This window comes from Hydra viridissima, unplaced genomic scaffold (assembly GCF_058129835.1).
Source record: "Hydra viridissima isolate aposymbiotic clone 2 unplaced genomic scaffold, HvirCarnegie_v1 scaffold_1, whole genome shotgun sequence".
Classification (NCBI taxonomy): Eukaryota; Metazoa; Cnidaria; class Hydrozoa; order Anthoathecata; family Hydridae; genus Hydra; species Hydra viridissima.
Window position 1 is genome coordinate 33841496 of NW_028324300.1, and position 24556 is coordinate 33866051.

Here is a 24556-nt window from a genome sequence, read left to right on the forward strand (position 1 = left end):
AGATTTCACATAAAAAAATATATATTTAAAACAGAACATTATTTTTAACTTAAAAAACTACTAAAATGTAATAACAACTTAACACTAGTCTAAATAACATTTAAATTTCATTTGTGGAACCTGGTCCTTTTCTCCTGGAAGCTTCGGTTGTGCGATTTTCGCTTAAATTTCCGGTTTGGATCGTCGCGCTTCAATAACCAACAATAGTCCGCCATCATGTTGGTATTCCATCTTCCTTGATACCGGACTTCAAGCTCTTTCAAATCTTGGTGAAATCTTTCGCCTTGTTCTTCGCTAACGGCTCCTAGATTTTCTGGGAAGTAATCAATATGAGAATTTAAGAAATGAAGTTTAATGCTCATATTACAACCCATTACACCCAATTTGGAAATCATTTTGGCCACTATTTCTTTATAGTCGGAGCTTTTATTGTTCCCCAAAAGTTTTGTCACCACTTCCTTAAATGACTGATATGCTTGCAACTCGATATCATTAAGTTTTTCATCAAACTTTTCATCCGACATTAATTTCCTAATATCAGGGCCGACGAAAATTCCTTCTTTTATCTTAGCTTCTGATAAAGATGGAAAAACTGAATGCAGATATTTGAAGCCTTCCCCCTCTTTATTTAAAGCCTTCACAAATTGCTTCATTATACCCAATTTGATGTGCAATGGTGGCAGTAAAACTTTTTCTCTGGGAACCAAACTCTGTTTAAGTACGTTTTTGAATCCTGGGGTTAGTTCAGTTCTTGGAGTCCATTCCTTTTTGGTTCAATGATGTTGTTTATCCCGGCTATCCCACTCGCAAAGAAAGCACGGGTATTTTGTATAACCACCTTGTTGGCCTAGTAGCATGCTTATGATTTTCAAATCTCCACACAACATCCAACCGTGTTGCTCATAAGCTATATTAGTCAAAAGCTTTTCCAAATTTTCATAACATTCCTTTAAATGGACAGAATGTGCAACAGGTAACGAGGCATATGTATTCCCATTATGCAGAAGAACTGCTTTCAAACTTCTTTTTGAGGAGTCAATAAACAATCTCCACTCGTTAGGATCGTATTCAATGTCGTACATTTTCGTCAAGCCTGGAATATCTTTACAGAACACTAAATCTTCATCTTAAGCGAAGAATGGAAGAAAATCTTTTTCTCTGTGACGGTACCATGAAAATGAAGTACCAGGTGCCAGCATATTTCTTTCTTTTAATCGTGATCCGAGGAGTTCCGCTGCATCTTTGGGAAGATTCAAATCTCTTGTCAAGTCGTTTAAATGTGACGGTGAAAAGAGCTGACAAGCGTCAGAATCTCCATGAAATTCAGGATCAGATTGGTGTACATCCTCTTCCTCTATATCACAGTCAGAATTTTCAATTTGTAGAGCTGGAACCGGGGGCTGCACCATTTTTGAATCGCCAAATATTGCAGGCGTAACTGATGACACGTTTGGATAGTTTATGTCCCTTTTATTTTTTGAATTGTATCCAGTTATGTCACAACAACAAAAGTAGCAATTTTTAACATGGTCGTTAGGCTCTCTCCATAGCACAGGCGAAACGATTTTGAAGCTATTTTTCTGTCCTTTTGACCACTTGCGAAGTTCTAATAAACAAGTCGTACAAATTTTATGAGGTGCCCAAGTTTTGTCTTGGTTACTTAAATCGAGTCCAAAATAACTTTTATAAATATTTTTTACAAAGTAAATTAATAACGTTTTAGACATTTCAAAAGGTAGGCGCTCAAACATTTTAAAGCAAAATCTTAAATATTCCATATCAAAAAATCCTGACGTGATGGATTTTTTTTATTATTTTTCTCGTAATCAGCACATCAGAAACTATAAAAAACGTTACTCAGATTTTAAAGAGGAAAACCATTGCAGGCCTGTGTTATTTTATAACTAATATATTATAGTACGAGTAAGGACATATACATATAATTAACAAAAACATATGCCCCATGTTTTTGGCAGTTAAGAAATTATTTTACTATTTAATAGTTGGTTGAACGATGTATGAATCAAAAAAAGTAATTCACAAAGACTATATAGAGAGCATATAATAAATGATTTATACAAATTATATAAAAATAATAATTCACTCAAAGTATTTACAATATTCGGGGAAAAATTCTACTCTACTATATAGTTTATATAGGCAATAAATGCATTTTTTTAAGCCAAAACAATGATAGCAAAAAATATGCCAATACTCGGTCCACTGGCATGAGTTAATGTCGTCTATCTTATCTGTGTCATTAAAAGAATGCTCTCAGTTGGAGTTGATTTTGATTTTTTATTTACTCCCGTAGTCATTGTTTGAAAACAGTTCCAAAGCCTTAACGTTTCATCTCCTGCTGCAGACATGACTCTAGTTTGGTCAGGTGACATAGTTAGTTGTAAAACACGACTGGTATGGCCTAGGAGGTTCACCTGTTTTTTCATGCTGGGGTATTCCCATATAGTAAGCTGGTTGTTTGGGTGACCATGTCCACTGATCAACTCACGGTATTCTTCATTCCATAAGATAGAGGAAACCTGTTAGAAAAATTAGATAAAAAAAAAAATTATTTAAAAAAAGATTACAATTAAACATAAATTAATTAACTTGATTCCCCTACTGTTAACAACTTTTTGAAGTAAGTTGAAATATGACAGCATAAGATAACATTTTTGAAAAAGATTCAAACAAATAAACCACCTGAGATTCTGTCTCAACTGTATTTAAACAACTACCAGAATTAATATTCCAAAACCGGATACATTTATCTGCAGCACCGCCTCCAGATGCCAAGATCTGTTGTTGCCAAGGACACCATGATACAGCCTAATAAAGTAAATCAGAAACAATCATACAACAAAAATGTTGGCTGAACCTCTTTTCAAGACATCAATTAATTGATGTTTTTCACTTCCCCAATTAATTGGTTTTTCACTTCTTTTTCACTTCCCCAATTAATTGGTTTTTACAAACGCATTTTCAAATACGACTGCTTGAGCAAGTTGAATAAATGTTACATCTTTATAAGCATTAAATCATCACAAGGCTTCTACTCTGTTACAAAAACAAGTAGTTAGCAACGCAATTCTAGGAAATATAAAAAAAGAGAACTTTATTATTTTCTTACAGCAATCTAATGGTAAATTAACTGTATGAACATGGGCATGCTATAAATTTTTAACAATTCAAGTTGTTTACATATCATTTACAATCTTTTATGTAGTTTTTTAAAATGCTTTAATAAAATGTTTTACTTAATATATTTATTTTTGTTTAAGAATTGTTTGCACCACAATGCTGCAGATGTAAAAAAAATGAAAGTGGATTTTTTTGATTATGGTTCAAGTTTGTGACATACTACTGCTGTATTGATATGAAGTTGTGAAAAAACTTCAAATCATTATTATCAGTATTTTAGGGATATCTGCACATATAAACTGACAAATATATTTTACATATTTTTTTTTTACTCAATGCATGTGTGAAAAAACATGTTTTTCCTGAATTTTAGCTGTGGTTCAGGCCTGCTAAACAGTGCTTATCTCCTTTATCTTAACAATTTCTAAGTCATCTTAAGTTTCAGCCTGAGGTGGTGCAGCATTTGTAAGTATAAAAAGGAAAAATGTTAATTCTACTTATTATTCACAAATACTAGTGTACTGCTTGTTTTTTTTTCATGCATTATTTTTTTGCAGTAATTAAATGTTATTAGATAATACTTGTCAAATTGACTTGTACACATATCAATAAGAATTTTTATTTAATTACCTCGTATAAAAAAAAAAATCTATATATATAAATTAAAGCCAATTTAAATACCTTTACTGCTGCTTGATGCTGATTAAATCGATGCAGGGGTTCAGGCCTGCCTGTAACATTAACATCCCATATTAAAAGCATATTACCATTGCATCCACTTGCTAGATATCTCCCATTGTGTGACCACTGCAAACCACACACTTCTTGTTGATGTGAAAAGTATGAGCTGATATGATGTTCAGCTATACGAACATCATGATGATATATTGAACCACTTCTACAACCACTAAATACAAATGAATAGGATCTTAGCTCATATAACAAAAAACACTTATGCATTTACTTAATAAAATTGTCTTTTACAATTTTAAAACTAACTCATAAATAAATTAATGTAATTTAAAAAAGATCTTTAAAAAGATTTGAAAAACAAAGCTTATATCTAATTCTATGTATTTTTTCTTAACTATTTTTAATACATATAGCATCCTATTAGAAGCACCTTGAATATCTTTCCAAGTATTATAAAACAAACCTAGAAAAGAAAATTTCACCTTGTTAATATGTGACTTTTCCAAGATAGTGCACCAACACGAGAAGAATGAGCAACCATTTGCCGAAGCCGTTTTTTGTGGTTAATATCCCACAGCTGAAACAAAATAAATCTTTTTTTTCAAACTCTAAAAACTGGAGTTACACAATATTTATAAGGAATAAGATTTCACATAACTGATCTTGCATAACTCTCACCTGTATACAACCTGATGCTGTTCCTATGGCAATATTTGGGCCTTCTTCTACCCATTGCACAGATGAAACATAATCACCAGATTCATTTAATTGACATAGATGAGTAATATCACCATTAGAAGGTGTCCATATATAAACAGATTGTTCAAGTGCCACAGCTACTAGGTCAGTACTTGCACTCCAATGCAACAAATTTAAATCTAAACCGAGATGATCAAGTAAAAAAATTCAGCAAACTATCACTTTAATTACTACCTGATTCAAATCTTATTGATAATATACACCCTTATATCTTATCAATATTATACACCTTCATAACATTCTTATCATTACTATACACTTTTATGTCTCAATGATATTATAGACCTTCATATCTACTTATTAATATACTTTCACTTTCACAACTTTACACTTTCATATCTTATCAATATTATACACTATGGTATCTTATAGATAATATACACCATCATATTTTTATTTTGGAAGCCTTTACATAATAAATTTTTTTAAAGAGTAGAAATTTAAAGCTTTTTTTCTACTAGCAGATAATGTGAACTACATACTTACAAAGTTCAATTGGGTAAAATGCAATTTTTTTTTCATGTAAAATGATTTAATTGTAATTTAGTAATCAATAAACTTAATTAACAAATAACTCACTCACAGTAGTCATTTATATAATTAGGAGCATCAAGAACACGTTCTGCAGTCTGTGGAACATGTCTAAGCTTTTTCTTTTTAGAAGAGGAGCACACAGAAGAACAGGTATTGACTAAAAAAAAAACAAACAAACAAGAATGCACGCAAATTAAAAACAATATCTAAAGAAAACACTACTAATAGTAGGACCAACTAAAACTTAGATATTTAGATGATATTAAACCATAGTGTACTTTTTGCAGCAGGCACCCAATTTTAATCTAGGTTGTTCTGAGAACACTCTGTTGCTAGACCAGTTGTGTTGCAGCACCATGAACCATTGTGATTGCTTATTTACACAATAAACTATGTAGAAAGCCATTATTTTTTCAAATTTAAGTTTTTTGACTTTTTGACTTTGAGTTCTGTAATGGTTTAAGAAAATCCATTTTATTATGTTCCAGGTTTTCAACTACAGCAAAAACTTAAAAGCTACTAACTAAAAACATTCAACTTTGATTCAGTTACTCTCTGCTAGGTTATTACTCTCAGTTATTTTAGATTATAATAGCTTTCTTTATTTACAAATTGAAAGTGATTTTGAAAGGGTTTCCTCAAGAATTGTTTGTTCAAGACATTTTTTGTCAAAAATTTTAATAGTGATGCACTTAGTGTAGAAATCATTATTATATACAACCAGTTTGCTTTATTTCATCCATTTTATGCCCAACTAATAGCAACATTCCCTTAAGTGTAAAGCCTTTATAAAAAACATTTCACTAATTTTTTTAATTAAAAAATATTAGTCTATATTTTGTTGAGGGATTACTCGTTGACAAGAACTTTCCATCCATATACACTGAAAACTGATTGTCTGTTTTATCCTTTTTCATACCTTAATTCCATTTATTACATTCCACATTAGGGTGCTTTGATTCTAGAAACTTGTGTTTATTTTCTCATTAACTGATTTTGGTAAATACATGTTAGTGGTTTTTCAAAACCTAATTTTAGTATAAAAACAAGACTTTTGAAATGAAGCTATAATGTGTGTGTGTATGTGTGTGTGTGTGTATATATACATATACATAGACACACACACACATCAATATGTTATATATGGTTATTATTATTGTTAAAGGAAATTTTATCTTTTAATTGCTGATTACACATTGCTGAAATCACTATTACAGGATTGCAGAACAAAAATATATTATATTATATTCAAATGACTGAATGAATACAAGTACATACAAAAAAATATATCTATGTAGTATAAATATACCTTTACTAGGAGTTTTCTTAACCGGTGAGCAGAATTGTAAAATCCTCTTTTCGTTAACTGTACCTAATATCTGATTAAAATTGTCTGACAAACTCTGTTTAAACTTTCTATTTTCCTGATTCTTAATGCTTCCATGATCACTTCCAGTGTTTGTTTTGTTTTCTAAATCACTATTACCTTGAAACCTTATTATTCTATGATGGCTTTCTAATAAATGAGTCTGATTACGCTGCGGAATGAATCTATCACTATCACAATTTGAAGTTTTACATGGTGTTTTTATTTGTGAACAAGGAGTTTTTTTTCGAGTTGAATGTGATAATACTTTTTTACTAGGAGTTTTAAGTAACAAATCATTTTTGTATGGAGTCTTCGATACAGCAACCAATATATCGCATGCTGAAGAAGGTCGTTTAATTTTCGTTCGGATTTGAAGCGTTCTATCATTTTCAGTTTTTTCTGCTTTCAATCTTCCCGGAGTTACCGAACAATCTCGAGTAAAATTATTTCTGCAAGAAAACATTGAGAAACCAAGGTATTTTTCAACTTCTCTATCAGATACTGAACTATTCATTTTAAAAATCATCAATAATTTTACGTATATACCATAGTAAGTAACAATGTTGATAATAATAAACTGCGTTAATGGGACTTTGAATGTGAACGTTAAAACGGCGGTTTTTTAAGTTGGCTTTTTATTGGCTGTAGACCTCTTTTCTTTGTTTCAAGTTTTAAAAACAAAAAGCCGTTTATTCTGCTGCTCTTCTTTTATACAAAAAAAACTTAAAAAAAACAACATTTAAGTATTATTTAAAGGATAACAATGCTGTGTGGTAAAACAAGAAAATTAAGATAATATTTATCAAACATTTTTTTAGTACATATACATAAACACACGGTTGATTTTAAAATTAGCTACTTTCTTCAAAATTTCTTCAAACGAAGTGTCATAATTTTAAATTACATAAATAACCTTAAGTGAAACTTTCTGTCAAATCACCAGGGAAATCATCTTTATGAAACACAAATTTTTCTAATTTTTACACCATCGTAAGTGAATATGTAAATATGATATCATTTAAAATTTGAGCTTTTAATACAAAACCTGTGTCAGAAACTGGTATTTGGGATAAAACCAAAACTTGAAAAAAACCATCATGAGGTATGATAATATACACCTCCAGGATTCCAAAAATGCAATAGCTGAAATTTATTAATTTTAAGCTAGAAAATTTAAACAGGCTAAACAAGTATTTACAAGTATTATTTTTTTCATAAATTGGAGACAATGCACAGTGGGCCAGATATATAGGATATGGTGGACAAAACCTAATTATTACCCAATTGCTCCCCAAATCCATTTAGATATATAAATAATCATTACACATGAAATAATATTTATTTTTATCAAGAATATTTTAATTTTTAATAACAAAATTACAATTAATAGGCTTAGTAAAAATTTTTTTTTAAAATCAAACTTCTTTTCAAAAATCAAACAACAAATTGTGTTTAGCTACAAAGAATAAGAAGAAGGTGGAGCTGATTCCCTCAGCAAAGCCAGAACTTCACTGGGGATTTTTTTAAAACTCTTACTATTTTTGTTATGACCTTTTCTTAATGATGTTATGACAGGATCACTAGATACAAGTAGTCTGTTAACCAGGTCGCGATTTGTATCTATTCTAGAAGTCTTTCTACTGAAATCTTCCCTAAACTTTTTAAAATCCTTGTTGCGGGCCTCTTGTGCCTCCTCTGACATCAGTCCAATTGGCAAGTACTGTCTAGCAATAATGGCATGGCCATGAACTAAAATTTTGTGTACTGATTATGACATGTAATACCAGGAATACTTAGATATGTAAAGTTTAAGAGCAGTAATACAAAACTCTTTAAACTTGACAGTACCAATTTCAAATCCAGATGATAAAGTGACTAGAATGATGTAAAAATAAAAGAGTTTCATCTACTATCAAAATTTTGGCAGTTGATTGATAGTCTGCAAAGGCTCGTCGGGCGGTGTTTCCATCATTACTGGTACCTACAAATTGCATATATGTGATAGTTAACCTGATGATTCATATACAAGTATTTATGTAATTTCACTTACCAGATCCTCCACTTTTTGGGAAATCCACAACCAGTCCTATTTGGTTCATAAATTCTATCTGGATACGTTTATTCACTAGCTTAACATTTTCCTTATCTTCAATAGCTCTAGACTGCCACTTTTGAGTTTCCAGCTTGTATCCAATATGTAATACCATTTCAAAAAACCTAATCCAGGAATGCAGGTTTTATATTTCCTTATATTTCCAACTTTATATTTCCCCGGTTTGCATCCTTCCATTTCTTTTGATATACTTTTAAAAACGCAGCACATCCAGTAGAACCCAAATTCATAGAGACTAGAATAGCTTCTACAGACAAAGAAAATGATTTATCACTAGGTTTTAGTTGGTCATGCCGTATACGTTTATGGACATCACTTATCTTCATATCAACTACAAAAAATGATTTTAACATAATTAGTGCAACCACTATAAACTAATATAACATGAATATGGCCATTATTTTCATTTCAGCTACATTTAATTAGGCCAGTATAATAAGCACAGCACCTATTATTACCTAAAACCAAAAAAATAGGTTTGTCGCTAACAGCATTTTACGAAAATATCTTTTTTTAAATGTTTACCAAACTTAAAGGGGCAGCTAAGAGCAGAATTAAACACCACCAACAGGCTGTACATATATTGTATTAACTTGTTTTAACAATAATAAGCGGTTCCAGCAGGTTCTAAATTATATGCGCCACTTTTAATATAATATTTTAATATTATAAATAAGAATCTTGCCTTTATATTTCAAAATGAAACTGTGAGTTTAATACAAGACCTTGGAATTTATGGTGGTATTTTTCGTAAAGCTATAAAATTAAATTTTAATAATGTGTCAATTAATTTCGCATAAGTTAAATAATTTAAAGGTTATTCATTGTCATAGTTGTAGGTGATATATCTATTATAAAAATTAATAAATGAATTTCTAAATATATTCAATTGTAAATGATATTTGTACATTTATGATGTACTATCAAACTACCAATAATGTATTAAACCATACATTATGCTCTTATATACATAATATACTAAGTAGTTGGAAGTATTTCGAATATTTTTTTTTGAGGTTTTGTCTACCACCTGGCCCACTGTGCAATGGCTTAATATTTCTTTAATTATATAATGCATAAAATAGAAAAAATTAAACGCCAGTGAAAAAAAAAACATTGTTGATACTATAAATTTAAAAAGTTTCAAAAAGTGTTATTTTAAGTTTCTTAACCCTCGTCATTCTCCCATTGCATATTAATTCTAAGTTACATTGATAGCAATGAGTCTAAAACATGGTGGTTAAAAACAAAAGAAAGAAACTGTTTTGTTAATTCATCTAACTAAAGTTTTTCAATCTCAGGGATTTTCCAAGTCTCTAAGAATTTTACTTTCTAGTCCCATACTAAACGTTTATTTTTGATAATATGTTTGAACAGTTTTTCTAGTTTCTAATTTTAGAATTTTCAATGTCTCTAAAATTTTCAAGCCCAAGTTCTTGTCTCAGTGCTTCAAACATGGCTCGAATGCATATCAATACTGACCCACCAAACAAAGGCATAAAGAGCCTTGGATCTATTTTAAACCATGATTATATTAGCTTATTGCGGAGCAAAACTTTCAAGCAAAATTTGTTGCAGTTGGTCAACAGCTTTCAAAAAAACTTTGTGATCACTGTTTCTATTCCCACAGATCAAGATTGTCTTGAGCCGAAACAGTTTTTCTTTGTCAAAGTTTAAAAGATTTTCTTCTAAAAGTCATTTTACATAGAGGTACAAGCAAAGACTACGTTGTGAAGGTATTGATAGTGAGGGTGGCTTTTTGAAACTCTGTCATACCATTATTGATCTTCAGCCAACAGTGTTCGTAAATTCTCCAACATCAAAACGGCTGTAAATCCTTAAAATATCTAAGGCCACTGGAATCAAAGACCAAGTTCTTGTTTGTTCAACTCCAGTGGCCTCAGATGTTTTTAAGGATCTTCCAGAATACTATGAGCATGTTGAAAAGACTTTTAACTTAATTTAAAGGAAATCAAATGTATCCTTTCTTACGACCTAAAACTTGCCAAAGTTATCTGTGGGCTGCAATCACATGCCAGCTCTCACCTCTGCACTTGGTGTAATGTTGATGAAAAACAACTTCATCTGTATGGCTCGCTTTTTCAGATCAATCCCTTCTTTTAGATTTGTTAACACCAAGGGAAGTATCTTCCTGGAGATGTGGAGCACCTCCAATTCTGCTGGTCTGAGCTTACTCAATGCTTCTTAGACTTAAGTATTTACATACAGCTAAGCAATGGTGGTTACTTTGCTGGGTCAGACTGTCACAAAATTTTAATTAATATTGGCTTACTAAGGAAAATGTTTCTTTCAAAGCAAGATATTTAGTTGTTTTTTTTTTTTCATACTCGTCACTTTATGGAACGCAAGAAGCAGTCATTAGGGTTATACAGTGAACAAGCAACTGAAGCCAACTACTGTTTCTTTATTCAGCAATGGCAAAGATACAAACGTGCGCCAAATCATTCTCAGTATGGGATCAGCCTTAAAAAATGTTTTGTTGACTTGAATAGCAAACATATTTAAAGATTTATCTTCAAAGAATTTACCCCAAACTTAATTAACTACACTTTTTTGTTTGTATGTACCTCATTCTGCATTTCTTTAAGTGTAGTTATGATATTTATGAGAATTATAGAGCTAATTGGTGAAAAAAATCAATTCAAGACTGCCGAATTAAAAAAATTAAGAAAATAAAAACTGGAAACTAAAAATCAACTTTTTTTCTTGGATGTTTCTTTGAGATAAATTTAAAAATTAGAATGTGCGCAAACAGAACCTGTAACTTTCAAAATTTGATAAAATGTGTGTTAATTATCTTTGTGGAATCTATCATTTAACTTTTTTATGCATATTTTTTTTATAATCAAAGTACCATTTTTTTACAAATAAATTACACGTGTAAGTTTAACTCATCACTGCATAGCAATAAAAAGAAAACGTTTTATCAAATATTGAACAGTGATGTCTAGAACAAATATTGAAAAAAAACAAAATGTTACCTCAGAAAGTAATAAAATGTAATAATTTTGTGGTTGAGAGTTTTTCAGTGCTAAATAAAAACACTAGTGCTTTCATTTTTATTTGTAAATTTTTTGTTCAGTTAACTGCTTTAAACTGACAACAAGAAATGATAATAACAAACAACTTTAGATTGTTAATTTTGCTTGAGAATAAAAAAAGTAACAATTGCGTCACACTTTCAAAACTGTCTTTTTCAAATTGTTTACTATTAAGGGAGTTGGTACTTTTAAATTTTAAGGGAGTTGGTACTTTTAAATTTTAAGGGAGTTGGTACTTTTAAATTTTAAACTTTAAATTTTTAACCTTTAGAGAATAATGTAACAATTATCTCGTATTAGCAAATGTATAAATAATAACTGTTAGTTATTTGTTTTATAGAATTCATTAAGAAAGAAGTTTTAAAATGGAAAATTTCAATTTTGCAGAATTTTTAAGTAACAATTGTCGAAAAAAACACGTCCATCAAACTTAGGCACTTTATAAGTTAAACAAATTAAATGAAAATGAAGAAAAAGTAATTTCGTGGTAAACTGCCTTGTAGGAAAATAGAGCAGACATAGTACTTGTAACCATCACACTTTTGGAGATGCGAATGAAAAAACATAGTGCTGTTTTGTGTTTAACAACTATAAAATAAAAAAATGATAATAAAAGGAATCTGCAAACAAAGTTAAAATGAGCTTTATTTAGTTCCTGATTGGAAGTTTTCTGTAACCGTTGTTAAAGAACAGGAAAAATAGACAATGTCTTAAATGATCAAATTCTTCTCTAGTTGAATTTAATTTTGATACCTTTGTTCAAGGAGCGTTAAATGCAAGTTTTTATTCATCATTAAAAACTTTAAGTATTTCACCCGTTCAACTCCACAGTATTCTTGCCACCCAATGAGTTCCCTCAGGCAAACGAAAGTACAGGAAAAGTGTAAATAGTTAAGAATAAACCAGATAAGTATATTATCTAGGGCAAACGATTTAGATAAAATGTATAATCCTCTTGAATGGAGTTAACACGGTTAGGACAAAAACGCTTCATATATATATATACATCTTGTACAGAAAGTTTAAACGCACTAGTTTTTTTAACGTGTATAATTTTTTTAAGAAATGATAACCCGATAAATCGATGAGATGTGGTCCGCATTTTTTATGTTTATTTATACTAATGATTTAATTTAATGATTTAGAGAAGAAAAAAATGTAAGGATACCATAAAGGAGGTGGAGAGTGGTGAGAAAAATAACGGAGCAATTAAGTCCTTTCAATTTTTTAAGATAAAATTTAAACGCACTTTGATTGGAAAACTTGTAACTCTTGTTAATTGATTGATTTTTTCTTGCAGTCGCATTTTCATCACTCAACAGCCTGCTTTTGAGTGATGAAAATGTGAAAGACTGCAAGACAGGGGAACTACTCCATCTACTATATTGGTGCCGACTTCCAGTTTATAAATTTTATGTATATATGTTTAACAACAGAAATATATACAGTTAAGGATAAATAACTTACACATAAAATGAATATAAATACAATAAAGAAAAAATGTCACAGTTTTAAAGAATTCAGCAAAGTCAATTTATGGTACACCGAAAGAATAAGTATTATTAGTCAATATTAACATAATATGATTTTAAACTAATTTTTATTTGATAAAAACAAGTGGGTTATTATGTGCTTTTTATGACAACTGAAATAATATATGAAGTATGAAAAACGAAAACATGAATTATCTGGCCGCATTTTACAAGATAATTATAAATTTGAATACTTTTTTAGCCATTTTAAAATTCACCTTACAGGTCTATTTTATGATTGACAGACTTTGTTTACACGAAAAAAGTTCCTAAATTTACAAATGTTGATCTTGAAAAAACGATAAAATCAGTTCGTGCGGACAACTTATTTCCTCTACCTTTGGTGTAATTTGTCAACATATAAAGTAGTTACTTTCAGGGCTGTGGAGTCGGTAAGCTGCTGTTCCGACTCCGACTCCGACTCCGACTCCTTGATTTTATCATGGACCGACTCCGACTCCGACTCCGACTCCCGACTCCGACTCCGACTCCGACTCCTTCATAAGTAACCAATTTCTAACAACAAATAGTTGTTTGTTTTACTACAGTTATTTGTTCGTAACAACAAATAACTGTAGTAAAATGTTAACATCGGCTATTTCGTCACTATGATACAAATAATCCAACCACTTAGTGCTTTAAACAATATTTATAAGAAAACAATTTCTGAATAAACAACTGTTCTGAACTCTGGTTATGCAATAAACTCTTATGCAGTCGCTAATAACATTATGAATTTGTCAAAATCATGTTTGAAATATTGTCAGTTGGACAATATTTCAAACATGAAAGAACTTGTTCTTCTTTAAGTTCATATTCTTTAAGAATCTTTTCTACTGAGACCTGGAGAAATTCGCTGGTGTGATTAGTTTTGGCGTCTTTTACTGCCAATCTCTTGGTAACTGCTTCATTTTTTTCAAAAAAAAATTAAATATTGATTGCAAAATAGTTCACTCTGTTAAGAAACACAAAGCGTCCCTTGAGACATTCATTAAGTTCTTCTTTTTGTTTAACAGCTTTTTCAATCACTAATTTTCTAATATTCTCTCTCTCCAGAGAAACAAAGCTAATTGAATACTTACAGTCTTTCTGTTTGTGGAGCAACTCTTTGGTGCTTGGTGGTGGCACGCCTAGCTTTCTACTAAGAATATGTAGCACAGTGCCAGACAATTTAAGTCGGGAGTTAGGGGATCACGAAGTTATATAGTTTAACGGAAGCTAGAGGAGAGCGCAAGGGAGGTGATATATGATTCTCAGTGATAAGTAGCAAAATACCCTATTGCTTATCACTGTTTTAAAGGCCTAAAAATAACATGTCAAACTCCTTGTCCTCCAGTTGTTGCAAACTACAATTTCCATTGTGTCTGGATATCCTTCCATTGTGTCTGGATATCCTACGGAGTCGGAGTCGGTACAATTTTTCCGACTCCGACTCCGACTCCGACTCCAGCCAAAATGAGCTCCGACTCCGACTCCGACTCCACGACTCCGACTCCGACTCCACAGCCCTGGTTACTTTATCCTGAACAGTATTATTAAACAAATACTACAAAGGTTTAACTTTCTACCACGTGATAAGAGTTTTTAATCTGTCTGCAGCCATTTTAATAGATTTTTTGTTGACAGGTGAAAATTTAGAATTAGTCGGAAACAATCATGGCTCGCTGTATTCTGCGGACTCTTTGATGAAAAACAATAGGTTGCACGTCTATCTCTTATACGTCGATGACTTTAGTAATATTTAGGTTTGAAAGAAAATACAGACGAATATTAGAACTGCTTCTTGAATAGTGTCCTGATTTGCATCAGTATTTTAAAATGTGTTCCTTAAATGCTTCTTTATACTCATTATGTTTTGCACTCAAGAATATTTGGACGTTTTCCACCTCTTCTATCAGGTCTGGAATTGTTATGTGATTTAACATATTTTGCTATATTTGTCACTTTAGCACTTCCAATTTGAAATATTTAACGGAATGTTTTCGCACAAAATTTTATTAAGTCATTGTCATTTGATATTTTATATTCAATCGAAAGTTCTTGTTGTTTTAGTTTGTTATTACTTCGTCTTCTTTTCAATTCGTAAAATCTCATTAAAGAAGAAATCATTGAATCTTGATTTGATTTTTTTTGATTTTAGTAAAAGTAATCAAATACTGCTTTAATTCTATCGTTTGATAGATTCATAGCTTTACAAAATTTGGTTTAGATGTTTACAAGAGATTACCGGTTGTTTACCACAAGATGAGTTTTTTCTTTTCCTCCAATTTTCGGAATTTCCAGGCTCTGAAACTGTCGCGTACTAGAGTTCTGATTCAAATGAATCACTCATTTTAGTAAAAGTAATTTACTCACGGGTTAATAATAGAAAATATAAAAAATTATTAAAATACCTTTTCGTTTTTAAAAACCGGGTGTATTCATGTTTTCGTTTTACAGGAATTTCGTCAGAGAATTTAATAGAGTTTGGCACGAAAGTTAATATTATATGTATATATAGATCGAATTTGAGAGATTTTCGAATTATAGAAAGTTGAGACTTGTCCTAAGCGTATTTCATGGTGACAAAATTAACAATTTTTTTTTTAAATATTTCTCATGTTATTCAAATCTTGTTTTGACCGACTTGTGGACATTACTCGTCTTGATGAGTCTTGTTTTCCTGTATAACCGTTCTTTATTCGTCGGAAAAAAATTTGCTTGCTGCTTCTAAAATCTGCTTAACTCGTTGTTCCATTGACTTCTCACGAGAAGAGCAATTAAATTTGTAAAACTCATAAGCTAAATTATAATCTGTTTTACTTCTTCGCTTGTCATATCACTGGTAAAAACAAGCTTATGGGAGTTGTTCCAGCCAATACGGTGGAAGCTTTGTTGCATTATGGTTGATTTCTGGAGTTTTTCTAGCTCTCGCATTTTTATCACTAGTTTAATGCTATTTTTCCCCAGGGTCTCTGATTTTCACAATCAAATTAACATCGTCTATTCTTTCTGCCACATTCTCTAGCAGAGCATTGTCTTAGATATTCAGAAAAATTGTGTGCCACCTTAATTTTAAACGGCTTAGACAAGTGTTGACTCCAACAGTAAACTCATTAGTTAATTCAAGATTTTTTTTAATCCTTACCTTCCTATATATTTAATTTCTGAGACCTAAACTCTGAAAAATTCTCCCTAACGGTTTTGTAGCCATAAACCTGATCGGTGGATAAACTTTTATTACTTTGTCCTTTAGTGTAACTAGAAGACTTATCACATTAAAAGACAAAGTAATAAAAGGACGGATTACTTTCCAGAGCAGTTTTGTCATTTAATAGTTATTCAATTTTTAAAATCCTTGTTCCATATTTTGAGACCCAATTTCTTCAAATTCTATTGTTGTGTTATTTAATATTTTTCCGATACTGCCGCCCCTTTTGTTGTTGCTCAGAGTAACCCCATCAAAAATTGCTATCAGATGTTGCAAGGGAATTTCATTTGTATGGAGTGCACAAACCAGTCAGCTCAACTTTCTTTCTAACTTTCTTTCCAACCAATGCATAGCTCCGCCTAATCTTGTCTTTTTACATAAGTAGAACTGCCACCTGTCGCTTTTAGGGTTTTATCACTAACTTTCTTTTTCATGAATTCAAATATATTCTGAGCAATTATTTCAGCGTGCTTCATATGTTTTTGAATTGTTTATATTGTTTAGTGTTTCTCTTTTATTGTAGCAGGCCATTTTTTTGAGGAACCTTCAGCTATTAACAAAACTTTCGTACTATCAACTCTACCTAACAAAATTAGTCCTATATTCCTCGTTGAAATATTTAGAAAGAGAGAGCATGATTTTTTCTGGGCTTTCTTAACTTTATTGTGGTCAATAACTAACATGGTAGCATCTCTTTAATTATCCCTGCATCAATCCATGCTGCAGTCGCAATAGCACGTGTTTTCCGTAATCCTGAACCATACAGGATGCACGTGGCATTTAACATTTAAATTATGAAAAGATTTTCTCGGGTCAGCTAGATTTGCAAGATTTTACTATTTTTTGATAAATTGAGCGTGTAGAATTGATGAGAATTGACGCGAATGATGCAGAGAGAGAGAGAGAGAGAGAGAGAGAGAGATTAGTAAATTTTGCTGAGCGAGAGTTGTTTTTTAAGAGACAAATAACCTATATATTAATTAAATTTTATGAAATACTTTTAAATATTTACATAAAGAAATAAATAACTTGTTAGCTCAAAAAAAATCTCTTAAATTTGTATGAAAAGGCAAAGAAATTAACTTTTTTTGCTTATGAGATTTCTTGATGTACTTTGTCTCCGTCGTTCAAATGAAACAAAAAATATAATAAATAGATTAATCATGGCTTCTTGTAATACTAAACATTTAAATTGACTAAAATCCTGCAAGATATCATAAAGGAGAATAAATTATTCCATATTTAAAAAACGTTTAAAACTGTGTTTTTCCGCTTCTGAATTTAGATTTATGATTTTAAAGAAGAGGTATTTACAAACGATAGTATAAAAATTGTCGGATTCTTTAAATCATTTTCAACTTCTGATAAGCGAACAAGTCTTGAATCTTAAACAAAAACATAAAGCAACGGCATTTTCGAAGAATTGTGATCTTAAAAAGTTTAAAAAAAAATTTCCAATTATCGTTTAAAGAAACTGCTCACCTTATTAATCATAAAAATTTGATAGATTTTTTTAAAAAAATTCAACAATGATAAAAAAGAAGAAAAATTCAACTTAGGATCATGTTGTCGGAGAGACTTCTTCAAATTTTTAAACAACCACCTGTCGCATTGATTTAGATCAGGGCCATAGCCCGATAGACTTATCAGCGTGACATGTCGTTGATAAATCGTAAAGTTTTTTTTATGATTTTACACGTAGGCACCGCCGATTCGATTCGTAAAATCCGCAAAAAGCCAATCCGACTTATTTTGCGGATTAAAACAGTCAGTTCGTAAAAATTTTTCGGATTAATAATCCGAAAACTAATTTACGGACCACAAGCGAATTTTTTTTTTGCGGATTCACTTTGCTGTTCGGATTATTAATCCGAAAAATTTTTACGAACCACTAGCGGATTTTTTTTTTTTCGGATTCTCTTTGCTGTTCGGATTATTAATCCGAAAAATTTTTACGAATCAATTTAACTTTAGTTCGCTTAGCGAATTATACGAATTACAATCCGATCGCGTCACCATTAAATGGTGTGGTCCAATAAATTACATTTTTATTATGTGCGCGTCCTATAAATAGTGGATTTCTTTTTTATTTTCAATCAGTCCTATTTGGAAATCTTAACCTAAAACAATTCGTTCAACAGATCAAGTCTACTATTCTTCACTTACATTTATTACGGTAAGCCATTATTATATTATTTTGATTTAAAAGTTAAGAATATTTCAAACTGAATTTTTGCGGTTTTTTTTTTTTGTGGATCGAATTCCTTTGCAAATTATTTCGCTTTGCGGATTGCTTCAATTAGTGGATTGGTCCGATAAAATTTATATTGTTATATTTCTTCTACTTAAATATTAACAGAAATAAAAATAGAAATAGAGATAAAAACTAGTGTGAAAAATTGTTACGTTCATTTCAACAATTAAGGCAAATAACCTTTAAATAATTATTTCTTTTATTGAAAGCTTTATGCATGCCTCAAAAATATCATTTTTTGTTAAGACAAATATAAAGAAAAAACTAAAATAATCGAAATTATTTCCAAATGCCACCAAGAAAGCCATTTCTGCTGAAATTGAGGGGTATTTGAATTCAAAACCAGTTCTAGCAAATACAACTGTACTGGAATTCTGGAAACAAAACCAGTATATTTACCCAATAATGTCAAGGCTGGCCAGAAAAAACCTCTGTATACCTGCTGCATCATCAACATCTGAAAGAGTTTTCTCAACAGCAGGGAATATATACAGCTCTAGAAGAACCATTTTGAGATCTTTCAATCTCAAAGGTTGAGATGTTGGTATATATGAAAAAAAACACTAAGCAACTCAGTAAAATTCAAGACATTGTGTGGCCAGGAAATGAATTTGGAAAATGATTAACTTTCAGTGTGATTTTGACTTTTTTTTATTTCTTAACAAGGAAATCATTTCGTTTAATTGTATATTTGAATATTATAAATGAATAAAAATGAATCTTATTTCAAAAGCATTTTTATTCTGAATCCGTATAAATCCGTAAAAATAATATCGGTTCGGATTCCAATTCGAAAAAAGTTTTTCGAATTGCAATCCGATCCGAAAGTATCGAATCGGATTGCAATCCGAAAAAATAATCCGAAAAAATTTTAACGAATTGTTTTCCGATACATTATTTTCGGATCAAATCAATCCGTAAGTAATTTGAACCGTTTAGCATAGATAATTCGGTGCACAATCCGCAAACCGATAAACAGTAACGAATCGGCGGTCTCTATTTACACGTACATAAAAAAATTAACGAGGCCGCACTGCAGTGGTTCAGGTTATTACCAGCCGATTGTTTTAAAATGGAAATAAAACACATGGCAATTAAAGAGACATGACGTCATTCTGCGCATCAAAAATTTCTAAACTTCTTTCAAAAAATATAATTATGCTAACGTAAATGTTTTAGCAAGGGTCTTAAAACTTGTTTTAGTTTCAGAAAGATATTATTGTACATGGCGGCTGTAATATTTGTTTAAAATGAGTAAAAATGTTTAATTAGGCTTAAATTTCAGACACAAAAAGTACCATGACACCATGTCTTTTTTAGGTATAGAAAGTGATCATTTTTAATTGATAGACTTACTAGATGATTAACTTAGGTAAGACATGGAAACAATCATGACTTCTTCCGAGTTCAAAGCAGATAAGTTCTTTGTTGGCATGCAACTTCTTGCTTTACATTATTTACAGCAATGATAAAATCTCAGCTTTATCTATTGGAAATTTTAGACAATCTCATGACAATGTTTAAAATTCTAAGAAATATGTTAGCAAAAAAAAATATATAACTTTAACAGCCACTCAACTCACCCTAACAGATTTTCTTGAAATTTGCATTATTGACTATTCAAGTTTAAGACTGACAATTCAAAGTTTCAACTTATCTTAATCATCCACTTGTTTCAAAGTGAAGGATTTTCAAACATCAGTCTTTTAAATGGCCTCATGAATGCGTTGCTATGACATTGAGTTTCTTACATTAATTTAAGTTTATTTTTAAACATTATTTGGTATTCTTATTAATCAAGTCAAAGCTTACTAATCAAGTCATAAGTAATGAAGTATTGGGTCTCAATGAAACCAGCTTAAAGAAAGTAACTTTTTGAGGAATCTATGGTTCTTTAATTACAAAAGCAGCCTGACGTACTAAATGTTACAATTGCTGGCGTAATCTTTTTTTCCTGAAATTTGTTGATAACTTTTGTCATTTCGTGAGTTCAGAACTAATGTTAAAATTTGCAATCTTTATCTTTCTTTGTTACTTTCAGTATTATGGTTTTCGAGCCCCAGAACACATTTTGGGTTTCACATTCCTTCCTTCAATTATCCAATTTACATTTAAAAAATATTATTTTTTTTAAACTCATTTTTTTAAATAATAATGATTTTATCATAAAAATTATTTACCAAGTTAGATTGTTTTGTCACTTTAATTTATTAGCCTTGTTTTAAATTTTCAATTTTAAAATAATTTCTATTTTTTGAGTTTTTCTTTTCATTATCATTTTTATCATTTTATTATAATGTTAGAAAATAGTTATTAGTTACAAGTCTATATTAGACAAGTTAAAAAATGAAATTTCTGAAAATATTTCATTTTCAATATGAATCTAAAATTATCTTTAATTGAAGAATTCGTTGTGTGGTTTGATATCTTTAATTGAAGTTTGATATCTTTAATTGAAGAATTCGTTGTGTGGTTTGATAAAGCGTTGTAAATCTGATGTCATTTATCTGTTGGATTTCATCATTAAAAAAAAGTTTCTTCATGTGACAAAACCCCATTAGAAATTGCTTTCATTGATTCGAAAGCGTTTTGAGTTTGAATGGAAAAAATACGTAAAATATTTAATAAAAAAAAAAAAAGTATTAGAAACAAGAAGAAAAAATTGTTTACTTTTTGTCGTGTTTTTTTCTCCAAACTTAAGATTCTGATTTTTACCAATCGTACCATGCAAAAAAAGTTAAAAAGCTCAGTGCTGAGTTGCATTTTTACTTGACTCATAAATTAACTCTCCATCGATTGGTTTTCTTCTGCAACATTTGCCCATTCTTCTTGCACTTTTTTTTTAACTTTGCAAAAGATCAAAAGTTTTTTCATTTTTTGAACCAAAAGTAAATAAAAATTAAAGTTTTTTTTTTTTACGTTTAAGTTTTTCTCAATTTCATCATTTCTATAACTTATTGATGTCTCGGTACCAAACCCTGTGAATCTCTGTCTCGGTACCAAACCCTGTGAATTGCGAGGGGGCGATCGCTAAAGGAGATTTTAGTTACTGTTGTACAAATTTTAATTTTTTTTCTTAAGTTTTAGAAATGAATTAGCCTGATGAACTAGTTTGCTCTAGTGTTCATACAAACAAAAATTAAATAACGCGCAAAACTTAGTAAGTTAACGCGCAATTGTAAATATTGATATGAGCGTTAATCTATGAATTTATATAATTTATAGATTTCAATCAAAGTTAAAGCATATTGGGAACAGTTAATGCATGAAGTAATTTATTGTTAATACATATAATATAATAGCTTATAATACATTGCAGGCGCGGATCCAGGAATTTGTAATTGTGTGGCCAAATTTTATTTTCACGGTTGAAATTTCGATAAAAGATCAATATTTTAATATTTTTTCGCAGCATTTATTGATTGAATAAAACATCGTTAACGTATAATAAGAATTGTTGTGGCCATGGCAGGAATCTCTATAGCCAAAATCCGTAAATTACGGCAGACAAATTTAAATTTTTAGGGATATTCCATAAGCGAAAAAACCCAAAACTAACGTGGCTGCCGTTAAATTTAAACTATGTGGCCTTGCCACATAGTTGTATTGTATATGTCTACGGTGCATAGAACATGCACCTTACACCACATCCCTTAGAACTTCTTTTTTTTTTTTTTCCTTGATCAGAAAACATTTTCTTATTACTATGGGAGCCTGAGGAGAAATCACGTATTTTAAGGGAATGCCTAGGAACGTTGTTGTTCAAGATTGGTAACTAAGAGGCATGAAGTATGCTCCTAGTTAACTATTTTACTTTTATTTGGAGAAAAAAAAAAAGATAAAGTATTATTTTTTGTAAATTATTTGATGATTTATTTTTAAAAAAAGCCATCAAAAAAAATAGCACAGAAAATAATTGTACAAAAAAAAGTTAGCATGATTAACATCAACTCTTTAGTTTTTGTTATTAACTTTTTTTCGAGTTTAAACCCAAGATGGGAAAAAACTGTGTGCACTCTTTTGAATACACTATGGATATCGACGTTTACATCGACGTTTACATCGACGTTTACATCGACGTTTACATCGACGTTTACATCGACGTTTACATCGACGTTTACATCGACGTTTACATCGACGTTTACATCGACATTTAGTTATCCCTTCAAAAACATTTAAGAGCAAATAGAGTAAAAAGTTCTATACTTTGCTTCAACACTTTAAGCTTTTAAAACAGCAAAAGCATGTGATAAGTCTAAATTCATATAAAGTTTATAACTTTTGAAAAATAAGTTTAACGGATTTAAACAAAGAGCGGTTCTGCGCATTATTTTTCCTGGAATGTCAAATTTGTACATTCAAATATAAAAAACATTTTAATATCGGCATTAAACATTTAAATATTTTCAAATGGTTGATAAAGGATTTTGTACTTTTTTCGTTATTGTTTGTTATTTAACAGATATTCAATTTAAAAAAATGTCTTGGATTAAAAAAAAAAATTAAATACACACACACACACACACACACACACACACACACACACACACACACACACACACACACACACACACACACACACACACACACACACACACACACACGTACAATATTCTACTATATTCAATTAAATATTATAAAAAGAAAAAAAACTTTATAGTTTTGAAATTGTCCTAGAAAATGGGAATAAAAGTCTTGAAAATATGCTTGAACTTTATTTCTAGAACTCAGTGGACACCATGACCTGTTTTCTTCTATACAATAACTTTCGTTTCAGAAAAAATTAAAGACATACTTGCCCAAAAAATCACATACGACTATGGACAATTTGCTAGGCGTACTGGCCTTAAAGCTAAAAAACTAAAGGAGTTAAGCAGAATTAAGAGTGTGTACGATAGGACTTTCGCACTGTTGAACTGTTTCGAAAATAAACATCCCGAAAATACGTGGGAATGTATAAAAGTAATTCTTATCGGTCTGGACAGAAATGATATTGTTAAATTATGCGAAGAAAGTGAGTATACATTTTCGTAAATATATTTTTATCTAAAACTTCAAAAACTTTTTTTTTTATAAGTAATGTGGAGTACTTCACTATTTTCATTTCTTTTCTCTTACGTAGTTGACCTTTTTTTTTTTTTTTTTTTTTTTTTTTTATAGGTATTGAACAATTTAATGATCTGCCTCATTTTCTAATACGCGAATCCAACTCCAATTTTGAACACGATACCAACTTCAAATTTAGAATACTAAATATTGAAATTCAGCGGGACATTGCAAAATGTGACATGAAAATGGGTGAATTTCGTAATGCTGATGCCATTTTAGAAAAAAGCTTTAAAACTTGCAAGAGAATGTTATATACTCATCATTTAAGTTTGGAAATCCAGTTCTATATTCTATATGCGTTCTATATTGGTCAATGTTTAATTGGAATAGGATCGCATCGTGAAGCCTTAAAAATTTTAAAATCGACAGAAGAGTCACAGAGAAACACATTGGGCGATCGTCATTATGCCACCTTATCATCTCAGTACGAAATTGCAAAGTGCGAGTTCGAAATGGGACTTAATTTTTACTGTTCTCAGATGCAAAAGGAAAACTGATTTCAGTTCAAGAAACTGCTTCTGAGTTTTGAGTTCCAGCTGTTTTAGGTTGCCTACATGTGCTATACAAATATTGGCGCTTAGCTTATAACGCCGCTTATTAATCATTCTTTAAAGGCGTTCATTAAGTCATTGAATTCGTCGTAACTTTGTTCGTAAACCATTTTTTCAGCAACCGATTAGCGTGATGGTCCGTAGGAGTTTTTGAAGGAGAATATGACGGATGATGAATTATTTTATTTTACTTTAATTATATAAACATGTCAGATAATATTTATTTTGTTTTATTTAAATATATAAACA

The 24556-nt window shown here is 30.5% G+C and overlaps 2 protein-coding genes and 2 long non-coding RNA genes across 6 annotated transcripts; 1 reads left to right on the top strand and 3 right to left on the bottom strand.

The window, feature by feature from the left end:
- Nucleotides 1-2036: 2036 nt before the first annotated feature.
- LOC145192120 (cell division cycle protein 20 homolog) lies at nt 2037-7126 on the bottom strand. 3 transcript variants are annotated; one of them, XR_016454063.1, is made up of 7 exons: nt 6437-7125; nt 5177-5284; nt 4513-4712; nt 4317-4411; nt 3823-4048; nt 2704-3090; nt 2037-2540 (listed from the first exon to the last, which is right to left on the bottom strand). XR_016454063.1 is itself a non-coding variant. In XM_080069293.2 (7 exons), the coding sequence occupies exons 1-7, from the start codon at nt 7020-7022 to the stop codon at nt 2244-2246; spliced, it is 1638 nt and encodes a 545-aa protein (XP_079925419.2). In that variant the 5' UTR covers nt 7023-7126; the 3' UTR covers nt 2037-2243. The 3 variants fall into 3 exon arrangements, 2 of the variants coding, with proteins under 2 accessions (XP_079925419.2, XP_089948950.1); XM_080069293.2 differs by having other exon boundaries at nt 2704-2829; nt 6437-7126; XM_090092824.1 differs by having other exon boundaries at nt 2704-2829; nt 5173-5284.
- Nucleotides 7127-8342: 1216 nt separating this feature from the next.
- LOC149894662 (uncharacterized) lies at nt 8343-8703 on the bottom strand. Its single transcript, XR_016454066.1, has 2 exons — nt 8547-8703; nt 8343-8477 (listed from the first exon to the last, which is right to left on the bottom strand). It is a non-coding gene; the product is annotated as an uncharacterized LOC149894662 (long non-coding RNA).
- A 40-nt stretch (nt 8704-8743) lies between these two features.
- Nucleotides 8744-9243, bottom strand: LOC149894663 (uncharacterized). The gene is made up of 2 exons (XR_016454070.1): nt 9135-9243; nt 8744-8940 (listed from the first exon to the last, which is right to left on the bottom strand). It is a non-coding gene; the product is annotated as an uncharacterized LOC149894663 (long non-coding RNA).
- Nucleotides 9244-10016: 773 nt separating this feature from the next.
- On the top strand, nt 10017-24556 carry LOC149894664 (uncharacterized). The gene is made up of 3 exons (XM_090078836.1): nt 10017-10104; nt 23425-23661; nt 23808-24556. The coding sequence occupies exons 1-3, from the start codon at nt 10017-10019 to the stop codon at nt 24251-24253; spliced, it is 771 nt and encodes a 256-aa protein (XP_089934962.1). The 3' UTR covers nt 24254-24556.

Coding starts and splice junctions, on each gene's coding strand:
- LOC145192120 (XM_080069293.2), bottom strand. CDS start 7,022: ATGATTTTTAAAATGAATAGTTCAGTATCTGATAGAGAAGTTGAAAAA. Junction 4,713..5,176: donor TAATTATATAAATGACTACT/GTGAGTGAGTTA, acceptor ATCTCGGTTTAG/ATTTAAATTTGTTGCATTGG. Junction 2,541..2,703: donor CAGTTGAGACAGAATCTCAG/GTGGTTTATTTG, acceptor TTTTTCTAACAG/GTTTCCTCTATCTTATGGAA.
- LOC149894664 (XM_090078836.1), top strand. CDS start 10,017: ATGTCTCTAAAATTTTCAAGCCCAAGTTCTTGTCTCAGTGCTTCAAAC. Junction 10,105..23,424: donor TACTGACCCACCAAACAAAG/GCATAAAGAGCC, acceptor CTTTCGTTTCAG/AAAAAATTAAAGACATACTT. Junction 23,662..23,807: donor TGTTAAATTATGCGAAGAAA/GTGAGTATACAT, acceptor TTTTTTTTATAG/GTATTGAACAATTTAATGAT.